Source organism: Salarias fasciatus, chromosome 4 (genome assembly GCF_902148845.1).
Source record: "Salarias fasciatus chromosome 4, fSalaFa1.1, whole genome shotgun sequence".
Classification (NCBI taxonomy): domain Eukaryota; kingdom Metazoa; phylum Chordata; class Actinopteri; order Blenniiformes; family Blenniidae; genus Salarias; species Salarias fasciatus.
Window position 1 is genome coordinate 13582640 of NC_043748.1, and position 18473 is coordinate 13601112.

General features: G+C 42.9%; 1 protein-coding gene and 1 non-coding gene across 3 annotated transcripts; both read right to left on the reverse strand.

Moving 5' to 3' along the window:
• Positions 1–783: 783 nt before the first annotated feature.
• On the reverse strand, positions 784–12714 carry LOC115387543 (zinc finger CCCH domain-containing protein 7A-like). Of its 2 annotated transcripts, none has more exons than XM_030090287.1 (22): positions 12526–12714; positions 12238–12297; positions 12124–12160; positions 10934–11131; positions 9562–9720; positions 7912–7992; positions 7733–7787; positions 7446–7618; positions 6426–7026; positions 5835–5896; positions 5645–5738; positions 5285–5446; positions 4922–5136; positions 4581–4681; positions 4251–4432; positions 3817–3902; positions 3444–3619; positions 3083–3188; positions 2488–2596; positions 1748–1875; positions 1475–1644; positions 784–1399 (listed from the first exon to the last, which is right to left on the reverse strand). In XM_030090287.1, exons 2-22 carry the CDS (start codon positions 12294–12296, stop codon positions 1219–1221), a joined length of 3135 nt encoding a protein of 1044 aa, XP_029946147.1. In that variant the 5' UTR covers position 12297; positions 12526–12714; the 3' UTR covers positions 784–1218. The 2 variants fall into 2 exon arrangements, with proteins under 2 accessions (XP_029946147.1, XP_029946148.1); XM_030090288.1 differs by having other exon boundaries at positions 12522–12714.
• A 5641-nt stretch (positions 12715–18355) lies between these two features.
• On the reverse strand, positions 18356–18427 carry trnaq-uug (transfer RNA glutamine (anticodon UUG)). Its single transcript has one exon. It is a non-coding gene; the product is annotated as a tRNA-Gln (tRNA).
• Positions 18428–18473: the final 46 nt, after the last annotated feature.

An 18473-nucleotide genomic window follows, 5' to 3' on the forward strand; every position in this document is an offset into this window, starting at 1 on the left:
GCGCTCTGAGTCAGAACCAAAACAACAGCCGCTTCCAAGCCGTGGACGTTTACTACACGTACTACGGCACGTGCAGAGTGTCGCGCGCCACCTGGTGGGCTGATTGAAGAGTAACTACACAAAGCAGTAAACACCAAATGATGTTTGAAGGCCTCCTCCCCACATACTCCACGAGAAGACGAACAAAGTTCGGCTGGTTGACGTTATTCGCTGCCGCTGACCTTTCAAACTCCGACAGAAGGTGCGAGAACTCCGAGGCCACGCCCCCTCACTGCAGGCTCCGTATTCTCCAGATGTTTCCAGCAACATCGACCAAAGGTGTAACAACGGCGAAGAATTGATGAAGGATTTGTTATTGAGGCTTGCCTTTGATTAGCAGTCTTCTGGTTTAACAGAATTCACAACTTCGCCCATCCTCATCTCTTGTCTGTGCATACATTAAATAGAAATAAGCCCATTTTTGTTCTGCAAAAGCTGTAAAAGAGATTATTTAAAGTCAAGTGGCAAAGAATAACTAACTATTCCATTATGTTTTCTGATAAATTGAAATGAAAACAGTTCCCTGCAGTCCCTGGTCTTTCCTGCGCTCCTCTCTGGAGCTCTGTTGTTCACTGTGGAACTGCAGGAAATGCCCCTTCACTGAGAACAGGAATGAACCACATGCCAAGGGCAGTGGGACAAAACTATTAAACTTCCAGTGGAAAGCTTCATTCCTTCCCTTTGTCTTTTTCCTCTCATCAAGCACACAAAACCAGAAAACAACACCACCAGACACAAACCAGATATGATCTATGGGGAGTATGTTTATTGCACGGTTATGTTTCGGAACATGTTTTGTAAAATATGAACTGAAGGCACTCATTATTCCCAATCCCCGCTGAAACAAAAGCACTGCAAAAGTGGAAAAAGAACAAAATAAAAGGCACGAGAAAATGGCGTACATCATTGATTAAGTTTTCCTTATGAAACTTCACTGGTGAACAAAGCTTTGACTTTTAATGTGGCGCCAACACAAGCTTGTTTTTAACAGCACTGTGCAGTCCGTGCTGAAGCCTCACCTGAAATCACTAACATCTAAAGTAAACAGTGTTGGATGAATAGAAACATACTTCTCAGACTTTGAAGTCCTCCATGGTGAGTCATCTGAATTGTAAAAACCCCTAATACTCAGAAATGCTTGTTTGGCAGTAAAGGAAAAAAAATGGTTGAAAATATTTCTCAGTCCTGAAGTAGAAAGTTGTACTTTCCAAAGTCAAACTCATCCGGCATGATGAGCATGTCCTCCCTGGCTTTAGCTAGCTTCTTTCGCAGGAAGTCGCGTCTCTCCGTCCACTCCTGCAGCTCCTCGGGACTGTGGGCGGAGTCGCAGCTCAGGCCGTCGGGACACTTGCTCTCCGACCTGAACGTGAGCAGGACCACAGGTGAAAAGGTGTTTCATTGATCAGTGAAAGTGAGACTGAGCGTAGCGTCTTACTTTGGGCAGAGTTTGAAGTGTCTGCCGGGGAAGCGGTAGCTCCACATGGGCGCCTCGTCCTCTCCCTCACAGCTAAACACCCGGTCCTTGTGCTTCTCGGAGGAAATGTGCTGCTGCCACTGCCGCTCGCCGTTACTGTGTCTACCGCACAGACGGCAGTGAAACCCGCTCTGAAACATGGAGGGAAACGAGCATCACTGTCATCTTTTACTCCACATTTGCACTCAGCGATCAGACTATTCCTTTTGAAACTGATAATTCTGATCATCGCACCAGTGGTTCAGCGTAGTCCGTTGGCATCATGATGAATTTCTCCTCCGAGAAATGCTGCGTTTCGTCTATCTGGCGTTTCTGGACGGTTAGTGTCAGCCACATGTCATACATCTGCTGCATGTCGAACACTGTAGGCACAAACGCAGCAACACCATCACTATCAGTCAGTATATCTGGATAAGATTAAATAAAATCTAGTTAAATGGTTTCTGGGCTGCACGGTGGCGTGGTGGTTAGCGCTCTTGCCTCACAGCAAGAAGGTCCTGGGTTCAAATACCGGCCGGGGCTCGGGGCCTTTCTGTGTGGAGTTTGCATGTTCTCCCCGTGTGTGCGTGGGTTCCCTCCGGGTACTCCGGCTTCCTCCCACGGTCCAAAAAACATGCATGGTAGGTTAATTGGTCACCCTAAATTGCCCCTCGGTATGAATGCGTGAGTGAATGGTTGTCTGTCTCTATATGTCAGCCCTGCGACAGACTGGCGACCTGTCCAGGGTGTACCCCGCCTTCGCCCACAGCAGCTGGGATCGGCTCCAGCCACCCGCGACCCCGAAAGGGAGCAGCGGCAGAAAATGAATGAATGAATGAATGAATGAATAAATGGTTTCTACAACAACACTTTGACTCACTGTAATGTGACAAATAAAAGATGAAGAGACGACACTGCTACAAGCAAAAAGTTTGTTTTGCTTCTCTTCATTATTTCAAGGCAACTTGTACCAAAGACAGATTTCGTCCACTCACAGTCATTGTTCTTCATGTACATCCACATCTTCCGCTCCTCTGGACTGTGGGCGAAGGTGCACTTGCCCGGGAAGGTGCATTTCTTCTTGGTCAGAATCTGAGTGCATATCTGCCGAGAAAAGAGCCGCGCTGCCGTCAGACACAGGCCACACTGACGAGGACAAACTCGCAACAGGCAGAGAGCCTTCTGGGCCTTCATCAGATTAAAATGTCAAGATGACAACCAACTGTGCTTGGCTGCCCCCTTCTGGGCACGAGCAGAATTATCTGATAAAAGGATGAGCGCCTTGAGAGACCTGCAACATGAGGCTCGTCTTCTATCCATGTTAACATTATATATTATATACATTCTATTTCTATTCAATTCAATTGATCCACTGACTCAGTCAGATGATATTCTTGGTGTATATAAATCTGTTATCAGTCTCATCCTTCAGTGTTCATGTAAACGTGACAATCGCATCTCCACAAAATCCAAGATGAGTCTCGTTACTGTTCAGCAGACTAACGGACCTATCATGAAGGGTTTGGCATTTGTTCACATCAGAGGGAAAGCGATCACGCCTGGCGAGCGAGAGAACTGAGCAGCACCTACTTCATACTGTGGGGGGAAATTCTTGGCATGCGGCAGCGGTCGGACTTGAACCCATTTACTCCTCTCTACAGACTTGACCAGCAGTACTCGTCTATCTTTGGTCCACCTGAGGAACAAAGTCACAAACGCTGAAGAAAACAGCTTTAAAAAAAAGAAAAGAAAAGACAATATAATCTGATCTCCAGCAAAAGAAACATGAACACTTTCCTTTTAATTAAATCATCTCCGACTGAAAACGTTCGGTCAACAGTTCAAGCTGGAGTCGTACTTTATGATCCGACATGCTGATGCATTTCAGTTTCAGAAGCGTCACTCTGAACTGATGAAGTATTGATTCCGCGGGTTCGCCGCTGTTACTCACGCGTGTCGGGCTTTAGCGGAGCAGTGTTTGAGGGATTTGTCCGGGACACTGATCAGGCCGTCTCGCCAGCAATAAGCACAAACGAACTTCATATTCATGTCCAGGTTTTTACCAGCCTCTCCTCCTCCTCCTCCTCCGGCTCCTTTTGGTTTGTTCTCAGAGCCTCCGCCAGACAACTGTTTGAATTTAAAGAAGGAAAAAAGCAAAATTCACTGATTGAATGCTAATGGAAAAAAAAAATATTTTACAAGTATGATTATATTGAGCATTCTTATTTTAAAACATACTTCAAGAACAAAAACATGTAATTATCAATGATAAATTTGTGATTATGATTATGGGAAATTTGAAAAGCTTAAAAATGATCTCTTACTCTGTTTCTTTTCTGTTTGCTTGAGCTTTGCTCCAGTTTTTCATAAAATCTGTCAGATATTTTCACAATCTCATCAGGGGTGATACCTGAAAATACAGAAAGACAAAAGGTTATCATCACTGGGAACAGATGGAAGATCAGATGCATGTGAATTCACTCCATCAGCTCTAATTTCCATTGCAGATGTAAATTTGTAAACTGTAAACTGATTTATCTTAAATGAATGCAATTGGAAAAATGTTGATATTTGCAACTGCATTGCTTGTGTTTGTAGTTCTCCCGCTTATTCCAGCCTAAAAACAATTTCGATCGGTCAGGACGTCTCATATATGCTTGTGTTTGTTTTCCTGGGGTGAAAAACTTGTCTGTAACGTCTTCTTTTTTTTCCTAGGATGCATGTTAATTCTGTATGAATCAATGCGTCGGGACTCCACCTGTGTCGCGCTGCACCCTCCAGGTCTTCAGCTCGATGACGGAGTGGGCGTACTGGCAAGTGTCCTCCTTCCCGCAGCCGTAGCGGACGGCCTGACGGCACAAGTCCATTTGGCACAGGATGTTCAGCGGCCGGACCTTCTTGTAGATTATGTTGTGGGTCCTCACCACAAACGCCAGGCACCTGACCCAAAAAATAAGAGAAAAGATGAATAAATAAATGGCAACAAAATTTTGCCTATAAAATTCAGAAAACAGCCGGTCGAGAACCGAAAAATTTGAGTTTATTGTAATATGAGTGGAGGAAGGAAAACAGGGGCAAACACACTCACTTATCGGCATCGAAATTATGGTGGACGTCCAAGTTGGAGCAGACGGTGTGATTGTCTCGGGAGCGCTTGCTGATGATTCTGGGTTTGTTGTCGTAGCACTCCTGCAGACATTCAGCACAGAGACAAACATTGAGACAAGACGGACCAAAAAAAATTACATAAAATTAATTTGCAGAGAAAAAAGGGAAACACATCTGAAAAAAAACTTTCAATCCAAAAAAATCAACTGAATCACATCAACTGGCCAGACCAGTTGACCTGATTCGATTGAGATGCTGCCATGCAGGTCAAAAGAAAAATACGCAGTGATGCATGTAAGATGGTGGCGCCGGTGCACGAACCTGACAGAGGAACATGAACATGCCCTTGTTCTCTTGCAGAAGCCGTGTGATGTTGTTGACAGGGTCCAGTTTGGCAGCGGTCGTCTCAAACAGCAGGCTCCTGTCCAGCGTCCCTTTCCTCTCCTCCGTCCAAACGTCGATCTCCAGCTGGTTGTAGGCGAACGTGCAGTCCTCTCCGTACTTACACACACCCAATTTTCCAGAGTTTATCACCTCTGTGCACATTAAAAAAAAACAAACAAACGGTTAACTCAGAAAAACAGGAAACAGTTTCCATGCCCTTGATTTGTGTACGACTGGTTTAACTACAATGAGAAGTGAACGGATCAAAAACTATCTCTCATTTCTTGATCACATGCTTACCTCTGCACAGCACAAAAGGTCCAATAAATGACTTCCAGGCGGGAATCGGTCGCACTCGGACCCATTCTGCGGGGGGCTTCTTCTTCCGTCTACATAGGAGAACGTCTCGCGCACAGTTGTGGGCCAGATTCGGCTTGTGAACGTAACTATATATCCCCACACCTGACAGCCAAACACAAATATTTTCACAAAGATCTTTGCAACACAAGGTGAATCAAAAAAGGAGACTCAGCAGTCAGGCTGGACTCGAATGTTCAGTCAGTGCGGTGTGACTGTATCAAGATATTCATTTTACGATAAGATAACTTGGAAAACAGAAACAAGGATCCCTGTTGACACACTATCAGACTCCTGACGCACCTTGCCGAGGGAAACAGGTGGAACACGCCTGCAGGAACTCGTGGGTGGCGAACAGCGGGTTACAAACTGCACTGGTCCCGTTGTTCGCCTTCTCCTTCAGTTCCATGAGGGGGGGAATAAAAAAGTGTATTAGTGAACATTAATAAAACACACATTAAGAGTAAAACACAGCCGAGACAATCAGTCTTACATTATAGTGATTTTGTGGAGCTCTGGTCACTGGAGCGGCGGCACTGTGAGAGCTCGGGAAACCTGAGGAGTGACAACAGGTGCAGCCACTTGAGCGTCTTCAAATTAGTTAAAAACTATCCACATTAAAAAAAAAAAAAAGATTTGACAACCAACTCAAACATGTTCAAACCCTTTTAGGAAAAGCATGAAGCAGAAATCACGAGATCACACTGGCCTCGTATGACCTTTGACTGCTGAAATCTCATCAGTTCACCTCTGAGTCACGGCGGGTGAGTACAACTAATCTGAGGAAATTCCTTCATGTGATAAACGCTCTGCTTTTGTTGTTCGATTGTTAGACAGTTGGCATGACTGATGAAAAAAAAAAGAAGTGAACTCTTTCTACGTGTGGTCTAGTTTTCAGAATTTTCTCTCTTTTTTTTTTTAATGTAGGTTCTGAAATGAAATGTGATGCTTTTCTGGGGGAAAGATAAACAACCCTGGAAGCACTACTGCAAGTTAAACCCTGCTCGCACCTGTTAGCTGCTACGAAATGAATTATTTCCTGCTGCTCTGCCAATGAAATAAAGCACCGATGAATCATACTCACCAGCTGCGGTGAAACTGGAGATGGAATCCAGACTTTTTCCCACGTGTGAGGCTGCAGGCGGAGCTCCTCCCCTCTGGTCCCCCGGGGTAAACGAGTCCAGAGTGTCGAGAGAGTTGAGGTGGCCCAGCGCCGTACTGCTAACTTGAGGGACGGCCGCAGCGTGGCCATTGGGAATGGGGAAAGTGTACTTTAGGTGGGCTTCATTTAGCAGTTCATCCAGAGACTTCTCTCCTGGGTGGAACTTCGTTTCGGGCTCATGAACTCCTCCGTCGGCGGCGTCCAATAAGTCGTCGAGGGAGTCGAGGGTGTCGAGACTGTCGAGGCTGTCCAGGGCGTCCAGCGCTGCAGCGGGGGCCGGGGCCGGGGCCGGGGCCGGGGCGTTTGAAGCCTGTCCGAGCCTCAAGGCGGAGAGGTCGTCTAAGACATCCAGCGTCGCGGCAGAGGCGCCAAGCCCCTCGCTGGAGAAGGAGTCCAGGGCGTTGAGCTGGCTGATGGGCGAGCTGAAAAAGGCCGGGGGTAGCTTGGGAGTTGGGGCAGGCAGGTCAGACAGGGCGGGGTGTGTGAAAGCGTCCAACGTACTGCTGGGGATCGGGAACGCTACCTGGAAAAGCAAGAAAACCACGAGTTATGAATGATATGACTAACCCGAGACATCTAGGGCCATGGGGCCTCATCTGATTGGTCGAATCTGTTGATATGTAGCACATGAACTTTGTTGTGTGAGCCTGTTTTGGTCACTCCATCTTAATCCTGCTGATTGGCAAGGTCACTTTTAGAAAATAGGCTTTAATTACAACGATATTTTACATCAGGCTCATTTGTTACATGAGCTCAAATGCAGTAAAATAGTTCATTGTGTCTAACATGAAAAAACTATTCAGAGCATAGATAGTATTGTGGCAAAATCACATATCCTTCTTTCCTGACCCACTACAATAAAAAGGCCTTTTCATTCCTTATCAGCAAACAGGAGTGAAATTTCCATTCCACAAGGACAAACACAGCTCAGATAATCTCCACCTCGGTCTGTTCCGGCTGTGTGGAAAAGTCATCTAGCAGACTGTCCAAATCATCTCCCATCAGCTCGGAGTCCTCCAGACTCTCCAGCCTGTCAGGTAATCTGGAGAAGGCCGGCGTGTTGTGGTTTGGAGAAGACAGGGTGTGGGAGGACTGGGGCAGAGCGGGAGAAGCAGCTGGAGAAACCAAGAAGCCGAGATACAGAGAGTTTACAAGTTATTCATCTTTTATGCTTTTGCAACAACCTAATTTTAATAACATGCATGTTGGTGAAGTCTCAGCAGTCTGACCTGGAACAGCGCTCTGCTGAGAGCTCAAACCATTCCCTAAGTGATCTGCAGGCGCCTGGAGAAGAGAAGGGAAAAGGATCAAAAGTTTATTTATATGCACGTTTGTTGAACAGGTTAATATCGGTAATGAATTAGATAATCTGATGTCCATTAAATTACGGTAGAAAGTGTTTACGAACCTTGGAGCTGACGTAGGGTTTTCGACTCTTCAGGCCCAGATGGGAGGTCAGCTCCTGAGCCAGATCGCTCACCTGTTTGTCCTGAATGGAGACAAAACAAATGAGAAATGAACTGACTGCTTCCTGACAGAATACTGACCATTTCAAAACAGTCCATAAAATTTGGGTCCTATGGCGTTTCAAACCAGATGATCATTGTTCTCTGTGAAGCAGCGGGATTCATACATTTAAGCCCCTTTTTGAAACCATCGTCTATAGCTGGGTTGCAAAAATAAGGAAACAATTGAAACAGATATATCTTGCATCAAACTTTAATCCTATATCACTATTAAATATTAAATTAAAATCTTTCTTTGAGACAAATAAGTTTAACCAAAAACCTAAACTCCATACTTCCATACTTGTGGTTCATTCAAGAGAGAGGAGGAAACACAGTTTCCTCTTCGCCTTCTCTGGGAGTCAGTGAGTCTAGACATTTATACAAACTGAAGACAAAACAGTCACTACTCCTGACATCTGGCGAATAGGCCATCAAAACGTCAAACATCCTTGACGTCTTTCTCAGAAGCAACCCACTAGGAAAACATTATATTCCTTCACACTGAGCAAGCTGCCACAGCGTATGCCGCTGTCCCGGGCCGCATTCGGGACGAGTATCGTTTCCACTACGCAAAGCACATGCGGACCAGACCACCCACTGAAGTGGTTTGAGTGAATACGCATTAACACGTATTGGTGCCTGTTCCCATTAGTCTTTAGGCCTCGTCACAACACAAACTTGGTCAAATCTCTTCTTCCTCAGAAAGCTGAGAAAGCCCCAACTCCCCCAGGAGATGCTGCTGCTGAGAGGAGTGGGGAAGGCAGCCCGGCGTCTCACCGGGCTGGAGCTCCCTCACCTCCACAAACTCTCCGGCAGCAGACTGAGAAAGAAGGCCCGAGATCTTTTCGTGGACGTAGTAACACACCCTGGCAACTCCCTCTTTGAACAGCTGCCATTTGGGAAGCGGTTCAGAACAATAAGGTCGAGCACAAACCGCCGAAAACACAGCTTCTACTCCCCGAGCCGGGGCTTCTTTCTCTGATCTTAAAGCACAATGGCATGAGAGAGATGATGGGATGATGTGGCCACATCTGAGCCGCATCAGACACTTCCTGTTTCAGGCAGATGCCCACACAAGCTTCTCCTTTTGAGTTTATTTTTTCACCTCACTCCGCTTCTCCAAGGAGAAGCAGTTTTTGTTCATCTGTGTGAAACATTAGTGTCTGCAAACATCACAGCTGTAGCAGGGCTCCTTCAATCTCAGGCGATGCATTATTGATTCATTACTTTAGTGATGGTAAAATGCAGAGATTTTCTTCACCATCACTAACTTGAATGTGCAGCAGCAGCAGCTACAGGAAGAGGAAGCGTAGAAGGAATCATGCATTTGCATTTATTTCTGAAAATGAGGTAAAATTAAAATGATGGACCTGATCATATGTGATGCAGGATAAAATTTACTTCAGCTCAAATAAATAGACCTCACACACTTTTCAGTTTAAAACATCACTTAGTGATTTTAAACCCATATTTCCATCACTGTTTTAGACTTGATTTCGTATTTAACCCTGGCTGTTTGTGCACTGCAGCGTTTGCTCGGCTCCCCTCACCTGAGGACAGATGAGCAGGCACACTGTGATGCAGTCGTAGGATTCCCTGAACTTCCCGAGCTCCTTCAGACACAGCGCCTTCCTGTAAAGAGCTCTGCGGCTGGTCGGGCAGACTTCCAGAGCACGGTCACTGTCCAGCACGCCTTCATCATACTTCCCCTGTCAGAGAAAAAACAAACAACAAATTAACACAAGACAAGCAAGGAGAAATGCAAACTAATTAAATGACCATGCAGAGCTGCTAAAGCTGCAGCGGGAGATTGGGGATAGCGACTGTTCCTGCCTTTTCCTGTCTCTGCAGGCAATGTCAGGCCTTTTTATTTTTTTTTCCTTTCGGTTGGATGAAAGACACTGCAGGATATGGGCGTTGTGCACTGAAAGCTCGTGAGAATCCGGTTACATTCAGACAGTCAGAAAAGCTAGTCAAGTAAATACTACAACACTGAGGGTTATGTTGGTGAATACAAAAGGTGTAAGTGGAGTGGATCATTCATGAAGCTGACTAGAATTCCATGACTGACTGATGACGACTTTATTTTAGGGGCAGTCAATCGGAACACTAGTGTTCTTAGAAGAGTCTCCATGATTCACATGTTTTGTAGCATTTAGGCCATTTGACATTTACACATGCTTGATAGGACAATATCACTATTGACAGCTTGTCGGTTAAATCTCATAAACTTGACCAAGAAACCAGCACTGCTGTTGGTGCAGATGAGATATTTTATAGGAAGCAATAAGAAGGGAGCCTGATGAGGAATTTTATATTCAGCGTCTATCAAAAGGTACAAAATGAAAACCGGAAAATCTTCATTTTTCAATTTCATTTGGTTTGTAGGAATTAAGGTGTGTTTACAAGCGGTGTTGCTAGATTTCACATGAGAAATAAGCAAACCCACTTCTAAAAACAAGGAACTTTCTCTCGGAACTCAATTTAAAAACATGTAAAGCAACAAAAAAAAAAAAAAAAAAGAAAAGATAAATATAAAAACACAAAATAGACTTGCTGACGGTGTTAAACCATTAAAACATGGAACATTTGCTGAAAAGCATTAAAACAGATTTCTGATCAGGATGGTAGACCCTCGCACTAAGTGGAGATATGGTGGCAGTAATAGGGATATGTAAATGAGCTTAAAAATGATTATTCCAAGAAGAAAAACTAAAGTGGCACCAGAGTTTCTAAAGGGAGACTCTCCAAATGTGGAATAACATAATTTGACCCACTGAACTCAACAGATGCGCACGTGGAATATAAATCACATTCGGACCTACGTGGCACGCATAAATACCAACCAGCAGGTCCAAACCACACATGAACCGTTTAATGAACTTGCAGAATCACAGCCACTGACACTGAAATGATTCTCACCAAACTGTGGTGAGCAGCAGCGCGGTTCACAAACAGACTCTCCAACAACGCCTCGGGGACGTGGACCTCCGTCGTTTCGGCGTAGCACGCCACGTTCAAGCCCTCGGTGAACTCTCTGACGGCCTGCTCCCATTCCTTGTCTCGAAAGAAGTCGTTTCCCTCCTCGAGCAGGTTGCACACTAATTTGGTCAGAAAGTCCTGAGTGAAGCGAAAACAAAACAGATGGAAATGAGGTCCAGGTGGTCCATCTGCAGGCTGAGCTCTCTTCACAAGAGTTTACAGGATGAGGACTGTTACCTGGAAGGGAACATGGATACATACAGAACCAATATTGATATCAGCTTTGTGTCTGGGACACAATAATCAGAGTTATTTTAATTGATGCCAAAAGGAGGGGCCAATGTAGTCGTTTTACCTAAAAGTTCTAAATGGCACCGATGAACTCAGTAGGCCATCACTTAACACAGACAAGATATCTTGAAATCATCCATCCGACCAGCTTTTATACCACTCCATCTAAACTAGGATACTGTTTTGATCCCAGCTGACTACGGTACACCCTGCACAGGTCACGAGTCCATCACAGAACAAACACACAAACCAGCAAATTGGAGTCCAAAGTTTTTTGACTGTACTTGCTGAAAACCCACACATGCACAGAAAGTATCCATAAGAAGTGTTAAGCTGAGCAAACATTTCCAGATTGACATTTTTAAGCACTAGCCAAGCAAACACATTCAAAGTACCAAACCATCTATTCAACAAAGTAGAAGCCGAACCCTTTAGGGCTTAAAAACGTCTTTAAAGCAACCATCATGCCACTTACACCTCAACAATATTACAATCTTACAAAGTTGCTGTTCTAACATGAATCTGTTTCAGAATTTTGAAGGCACAGGTTGACAGATACACAACTGAACCAGAGGCTGTACATCGCCCAATAACATTACATTTTCTAGTTGTGTTCAAAATAAAATTAAAGGATTAAGATGACAACTGATGTGAGATGAGCTTAAAAAAAAAGTTCAGAAAAATCCTTGTTCCTAACCATAAGTTTCACATTTCAAAAGAAACAAAACTGATGCAGAAGGAGGGGCGTGACCCCAACGTCCAGCCAAACAGCAAATGAAAACCTAAAAATACGACAACAACACGGTGAAGGCAGAGGGGGCAGTATGAGGAAGCAGTACCTGGTAGCCATCTGGATCTGGATAAGCCAGAGGAGACCTGAAACACAAGTTTGAAATATAGAAGTCAGAGTCGGTCTAACTTTATATCATGGCGTCCTGAGATGAACTACTCACTGTATAAAAGCCAGGGCATGTTTTATGTCCTCCTGGCGCTTCAAGCGGGCCGTGTCCATGCTGGGAGAAAAGAAGACAAAAAAAGAAATCGACATTAGAACCAAATAACAGCTATTAAGTATGAAATATTGATATTTAGGAGAACGTGAGAGCGCGAGCATGGAGCAGGAAAACAAGGAAGTCCCTGTACCAACATGCCCGGGCTCAAATAATGACCAGATATTCTTTTTTTTCTTTCTTTCTTTTTGCTACTCCGAGAAACAGACGATAAAGTTCAGACACACCTACCCGAGGAAGTGAGGAAGTTCACATTGAACCGAGGCTGAGAGTAGGAGCGGGACACGCCGCGTCAGAAAGCCGCCGACAAGCTGCGCTGGCACGGATAACCTCCGATAAGATCCGGCCACATCCACTCACTGAACTCCCCACTTCGACGAGTCACCATTCACACCTAACTTTCGGTTTCCTGTGCATGGTGAGGGCTGAGCTGCTGCTTCCTCCTCCCTCTCCTCCTCCTCCTCCTCATCGCCTGTCCTCAAATCTCGCGAGACAAAAAAAAATCAAGCGACGAGACTTCCGGAAGCCAAAACAAAGCACGAGATCTTCAGAGTTAATTAAAAAAAATATTAAATAAAAAACAAATGCAAATTAATATAGACAGACCTATGTAAATATAGATATAAAAATAGATTATGAAACACAGTGAACACGAGAAAGACTTAATGATTATGTTAAATTTGTGGTGTTTTAGTTCAGGGGCTGCATGAAACTAATGTCCTCTGAGTGGGCCTCCCAGGTTATATAGTGCCATTATAACCTTTGAATTTAAATGTCAAAGTTTTTATTTGCTGTCACATATTATACACAATATTTCTGCATTTTCACAAACCCATAAATTGCTTCCAGCGAGGATTATAATCTCAATATGAAGCCAATTTTAGTTATTGTCCTGGTGCAAAGTACAGTGAAATGTCGATTAAAAAAAGTTGTATAAGTTGTTGTATATTTCTATCCATTTATATGACTAAACTGTGATTTCACTACTCTGCTCTTTTATTGTGTGACTGCATATTTGAAAGGTCACTTTAGTTTAACCTTTGAGTGAGCTATAAACGGTGTTAAACCACAGCCCTGGAGAAGAGATCCGGTCAGAAGATTAACAGACACTACATTTGTTGTTGCCTAAGTGCCGTAAGGGTGGAGGAGACCTAAGCATCTCAACCTATGGGATGGCCTGTCATGAAAGGACAAGCTGTTATCAATGCCACAGTGAATTAGGAAGAGGGTCTGGTAACGGTCTGCTCAGGTCATAAAATTCAAGGATAAAAGTGTAGAGAAAGAGTCCTCCCTAACTGTGCAAAAACAGGCTTTAAAGACCCTTTTCTGTAATGGACAGGGACCATTTTCGCCTGGGGTTCTGATTAGATCTGATCTCTGCAGGGCTGATGGTCCGAGGCACTTCGTATCTTTATTTTATTATTAGTATAGACCTTCTTTGCTGTCCGATCATCTTCAATCAAATAAAAGAACCTGTGCTGAGACTTAGAGGTTTCAAGCATCCTTTTTTCATTTTAAATTTAGTCTCAACAAAGTCCAGCATTATGCATGTTTTTACAAACTCGCTCTGACTTCACCTAATGACTGAGCTTTCATGGTACCATCTCCGTTTTCTCTGCTCAGGTGTTACACCGTTGTGTCCACTACACTTACGTAAGTAATTTGTTTGTTTGTTTGTTTGTTAAATTATGTTTTCTTTTTTTTTCTTTTTTAATTTGATGGTCTGGAATGGAGCCTCTTTGACCCACAGGCCTTATGTTTAGTAAAGCATCCATCCATCTTCCACACTGCTTATCCAGCTCAGGGTGAAAGAATTTCACTCATGTCTATGTTTCTCAGAGTGGTGACCCCAGGGGTCATTTACAGCTCACTGCAAAACTTTTTTCCAACTTACTGTCAAGTTTTGCAATTACAGCAAACATTTGGCGAGCGCATTGTATACCGAGGCAACCATCCATCCATCCATCCATCCATCCATCCATCCATCATCCATAGCACTTTATCCAGTTAGGGTCGATGAGATGAGACTTTATTCATTCTACATGGAGAAATGAAGTTTTGACACAAAAGATAAGGAAAATAAAAGAATATTAAAGAATAATAAATATGTAAAATATTATGAAATTTATTTTTTAATATTAGGCTACACTGTAAGATTAGATTTGTACTTTTTTTAATGAAAGTGTAAGAATTTGAAATAAAAGAACACATTTCCACAACATGAAAAATCAATAAACAAACATATTTAATCTGAATAGCGTATTTTCCATTCGACCTGTGATCGATGTAAATCTGCCAATGGGACACTCGGCCACCTCTTTATATAAAAGGTTACTGTCCCCTGGCAGTCTTTCTGTGATGCTATGCTGTTCAGATCATACTCTAACTCTTTCCTAAGCATTACAAAACGCCCTTGCATTGGGTCTGGCTGTGCCAAAGCATGTCATCTTATGGGAGTGGAGGTCACCCTCACCCTCTTGTTTTAAAAGGTGGTTAAATGAGATGCTCTCATGTGTCTAGGTTCACTGCACTCCAGCTGGTGCCCAGACTGTTTTTTTGTTTTTTTTTGAAGGTCTGGGGACTTTTCATGCAACACATCAGGAAAGGAAGTCCTTCACCTCAAATCTGACTCATTTATTTCAAACATTGTGTTTAAAGAGTGGCTACTTTGCTCTGGTTTGTGTGGATTTTATTGTCCCTCGCCTCACCCGTTCCTACAGTCCTGCAGGTCTTCTGGCCTCTTGTCCAGTCCCGGCTCTGTCTGAGTATGGCCTGGACTGATTAACTTTTGTATTCTTTTTTATTATGTGTTTATAACTCTTTTTCTTTCCTCCTGAACTGATAACTGTTGGAAATGGAAATTATAAACAAAATATTTTCATTTAAAAAAAGTGGGAAACAATGACATGGATTGTCTTGGGACTGGCAGTAAACCGTTGAATTGCAGCAGGTTTGAGGAGGTGAGGGACGTCTTTGAAGGATCTCAGCTTAGTGTAATGTCTGATTCCAATAATATGTTAATTCCTAAACCAGAAGTGTCAAATTTGCAGCCCTTGACCACCAGAGTTGGACACATTTGGATGCAGTAAGGGAACCTGCACTTAGGATTTGATGCCTTTACTCATGGAGAAATTGAGTCTCGTGACTGTTAGGGGGAACCATATGCTCACAGAAGTTATCATGAATATTGGACCATCTACAAGCCAAGTTTAGAGCTGTGATTCAAGGAGAGATTTGTTCTGACTCCGAGCTGTCTCCCAGGCAAACCAGGGTGCCTGACTGACACGAGCCTTCTTTGCTATAAGTCTATTTGTCAAGTCGGTGTCAGCGGAAGCTCCTTCATTATCTAAACATCAACATCATCCACTGTCTCGAGGGTCTCCAGGGCCTTCCCCGAGGCGGAGCTGGACTTCAATCCAAGTCTGCTCAGCCTGCTCCTGTCCCAGAGGATCTCCAGCAGACCACTGCATAGAAGATCACATCAGCTATTTGTCATGAAATGTGTCAAACAGACTCCTGCAGAATTTGAAGAACCTCGGCCTTTTCAGCAGGTGGACTTTGTGACTTGTGACTTTGCCCCTTTTATCTAGACAGGGTGTGTGAATTCTGACAGTTCGTTTGTTATGGATAACTAAAGTGGAGGAGGTGAGGCACCTGGCTGGGTGTGACGGAGAGGAGGGTTGAGACGTTTGATGAAGGATCAACTGGTTTGGTGTTTGCTGGAAGTGGGAGAGAAGGAGGACAGAATCAAATCCGGTTTGAGGATGTTGGAAATATTATGTTTGATTATCATTGCAAAATGCTTTAATTGTTAAATGTTGTGAGAGCTGCACAGGAAACTGAAGGTTGACTCAGCAGGCAGGCAGAACTGCCTGCATTCTGCAAAATGCTGACTGGATGCGTCTTATATACGCTGACTGAGTGTAGGTTACCCTTTTCCTGTTTCAACTGATGCGTCTGTTGCATTGTTTCTATTCAAACAGGGTGTTTGAAACCAATGTTATCCCAAGAAACACTTGTAAGCCCCACCCTGGGGTTCTCAATAAAAGCTGTTACAAAAAGTTGCTCAAGCAGAGAAAATCAGTGACCTCGACCAAACAAACATTTTTTCTCTCCTTGCAAGTAATTTTAACTCTGCCTGATTCATTCTGTGTTCGTGTCCTAATTTTCTTTAACTATTTAAGGGAAAGAACCTGACAGAGACGTTTTTGCTAACACCTCAGGTTCTGTCCTTGACCTGAAGACCCTCTTCTCTTTCAGCAGATCCTTTATTCACACCGAAATTCAATATTCAACTATCAACCTAATTTCAGTAACTCAGGAGAAAAGTTATACATGCAAATAGAGATCGTGAAAATTCTGCACCAAAACAACTCATGTCCCAGATTCAAACTGCAGGTTTTTTCCCCACAAGTGTTGACCACTTTATCACATTTCAAATGTATTTTTTTAACCTATGCAGACCAATTCACATCTACTGAAAAATTTAATCCATCTGTCAAATTCACATGCATGTTTTTATGCTGTTGCAAGAGCTGTTGCAGCTTTAAATGTCATCATGCATGATGGAGATAAAGGAATTCTGATTCTGATTTTAGAAATGGAAAGAAACTGGGGTAATTATGCTTAGGGAGAACTGGCAACTTCCACCGAAAAGGTGAGCAGTTACACAAAGCATTTAATTGTACACTGTACTATGATTTGTAGATGTGAAAAATGAAATGAAGAGTTGACCCTTGTAGCAGGTACATTACTTATGAATAACATCTGATTAATGCACTCTGTACACATGGCACAATATCATCCTGAATTCAGATTTACGACTGCCTTTATGAGCAGTAAGGCAAAAGTTAAAATAAAGTTTTTATGAGACCATTTTCCCTTTTCTTTAGTTCCAGGACTTCAAACAGCTTTTTTCTTTCCTTAACTTTCGGAAAAGAAAAACAATTGAAAGTGGCTTAAACTGTAACATTCAGTGATGTGCCAGAAATAGTACAGCATTTCAAACAAATTGCAACAAATGGTAAGAATGACAGATAGTCTTAGTCTGCAGCAAAAAAAGTGACTCGCCTGCTTAAGAGTATGTTAAAAGAATCTTCACTAAATTCTTTGTCTCTGATATGGTTTATTGAAAGGAAGAAAATAGTATCTATCAGAGCATACTTCAATAAAATGGCTGTCTTCTTGTCAAAATGGGAGATTTATATCATCCTTGAGAGAAGTGGACACCAAACTCTTTCCCTCTCTAGTCCGAAAAGGTCCATTTCCCTCTCTGCTTGACCACATGATTTGAATTTTTTGCATTGTCAATAAGTTATCCAGCAGCAATGAGGTGGTTAGTAAGTAAAGGTGTGTATTGGCACGGACCTCATAATATGATTTGCATCCCAATATTTGAATCATGATATGATAACATCACGACACATTGTGACATCATGTTATATTTCCATAGTTTGCACACTTAACTTGAAAATTTAAACCAAAGATAACACAAGCTGCAGTATATGTACATCAGATGATACTTATCATCCAGAGAGCAAATTGAGTCATAACTGCAGTTTGATTCCAAACTATCTTTGCATTTTAATGGTAGAATTCATTCAAATCTCTTAACCCCCCCCCCCCCCCCCCCAAAAAAAAAAAAATATATAAATAAATAAATCAAACAAAGCTGAAAATAAAATCTGGTGTTTCAACACTACAATTGATATAAAATAAAGTGCATCAAATTCCTTGCAACTGAGACTACTGTATAAATGTCTCAAAGTGACTGTTATTCTCTTTTCCCTGAATAGCACAATGAAAGCTTTATCATCTGCAATATGCACAACTAACTTACACAGTAAATGAAAAATGAGGAATTGAATCCACTAGAGCAGCGGTTTTGGAGTCCCGCTGTATTCACAGCCCAAGGAATTATTATTCTCATAAGAAAAGAAAAGTAAGAACTGTTGTTTTGATGTTATATGAACAACTGTGTGTACAGTCTAAATGGTACACAGTACTGTTTAGAAGTTCTCCCAATTTTGGTTTCTTTATAAAGCTTTTCTTCCTTGATTTTAGGTTCTACCGAGATTCGAACTCAGATCGCTGGATTCAAAGTCCAGAGTGCTACCCTTTACACCATAGAACCGATGTACAGAACAACTTTATGTCACATTCACAGACTTATAAAATAA

Bases quoted from the DNA above. Each gene is read 5' to 3' on its own strand.
- LOC115387543 (XM_030090287.1), bottom strand. From the start codon at position 12,296: ATGGACACGGCCCGCTTGAAGCGCCAGGAGGACATAAAACATGCCCTG. The intron at 7,619-7,732 runs GTCAGACTGCTG...TGGTTTCTCCAG, and splicing joins TCAGCAGAGCGCTGTTCCAG to CTGCTTCTCCCGCTCTGCCC. The intron at 1,645-1,747 runs GTGCGATGATCA...TCCATGTTTCAG, and splicing joins CGGACTACGCTGAACCACTG to AGCGGGTTTCACTGCCGTCT.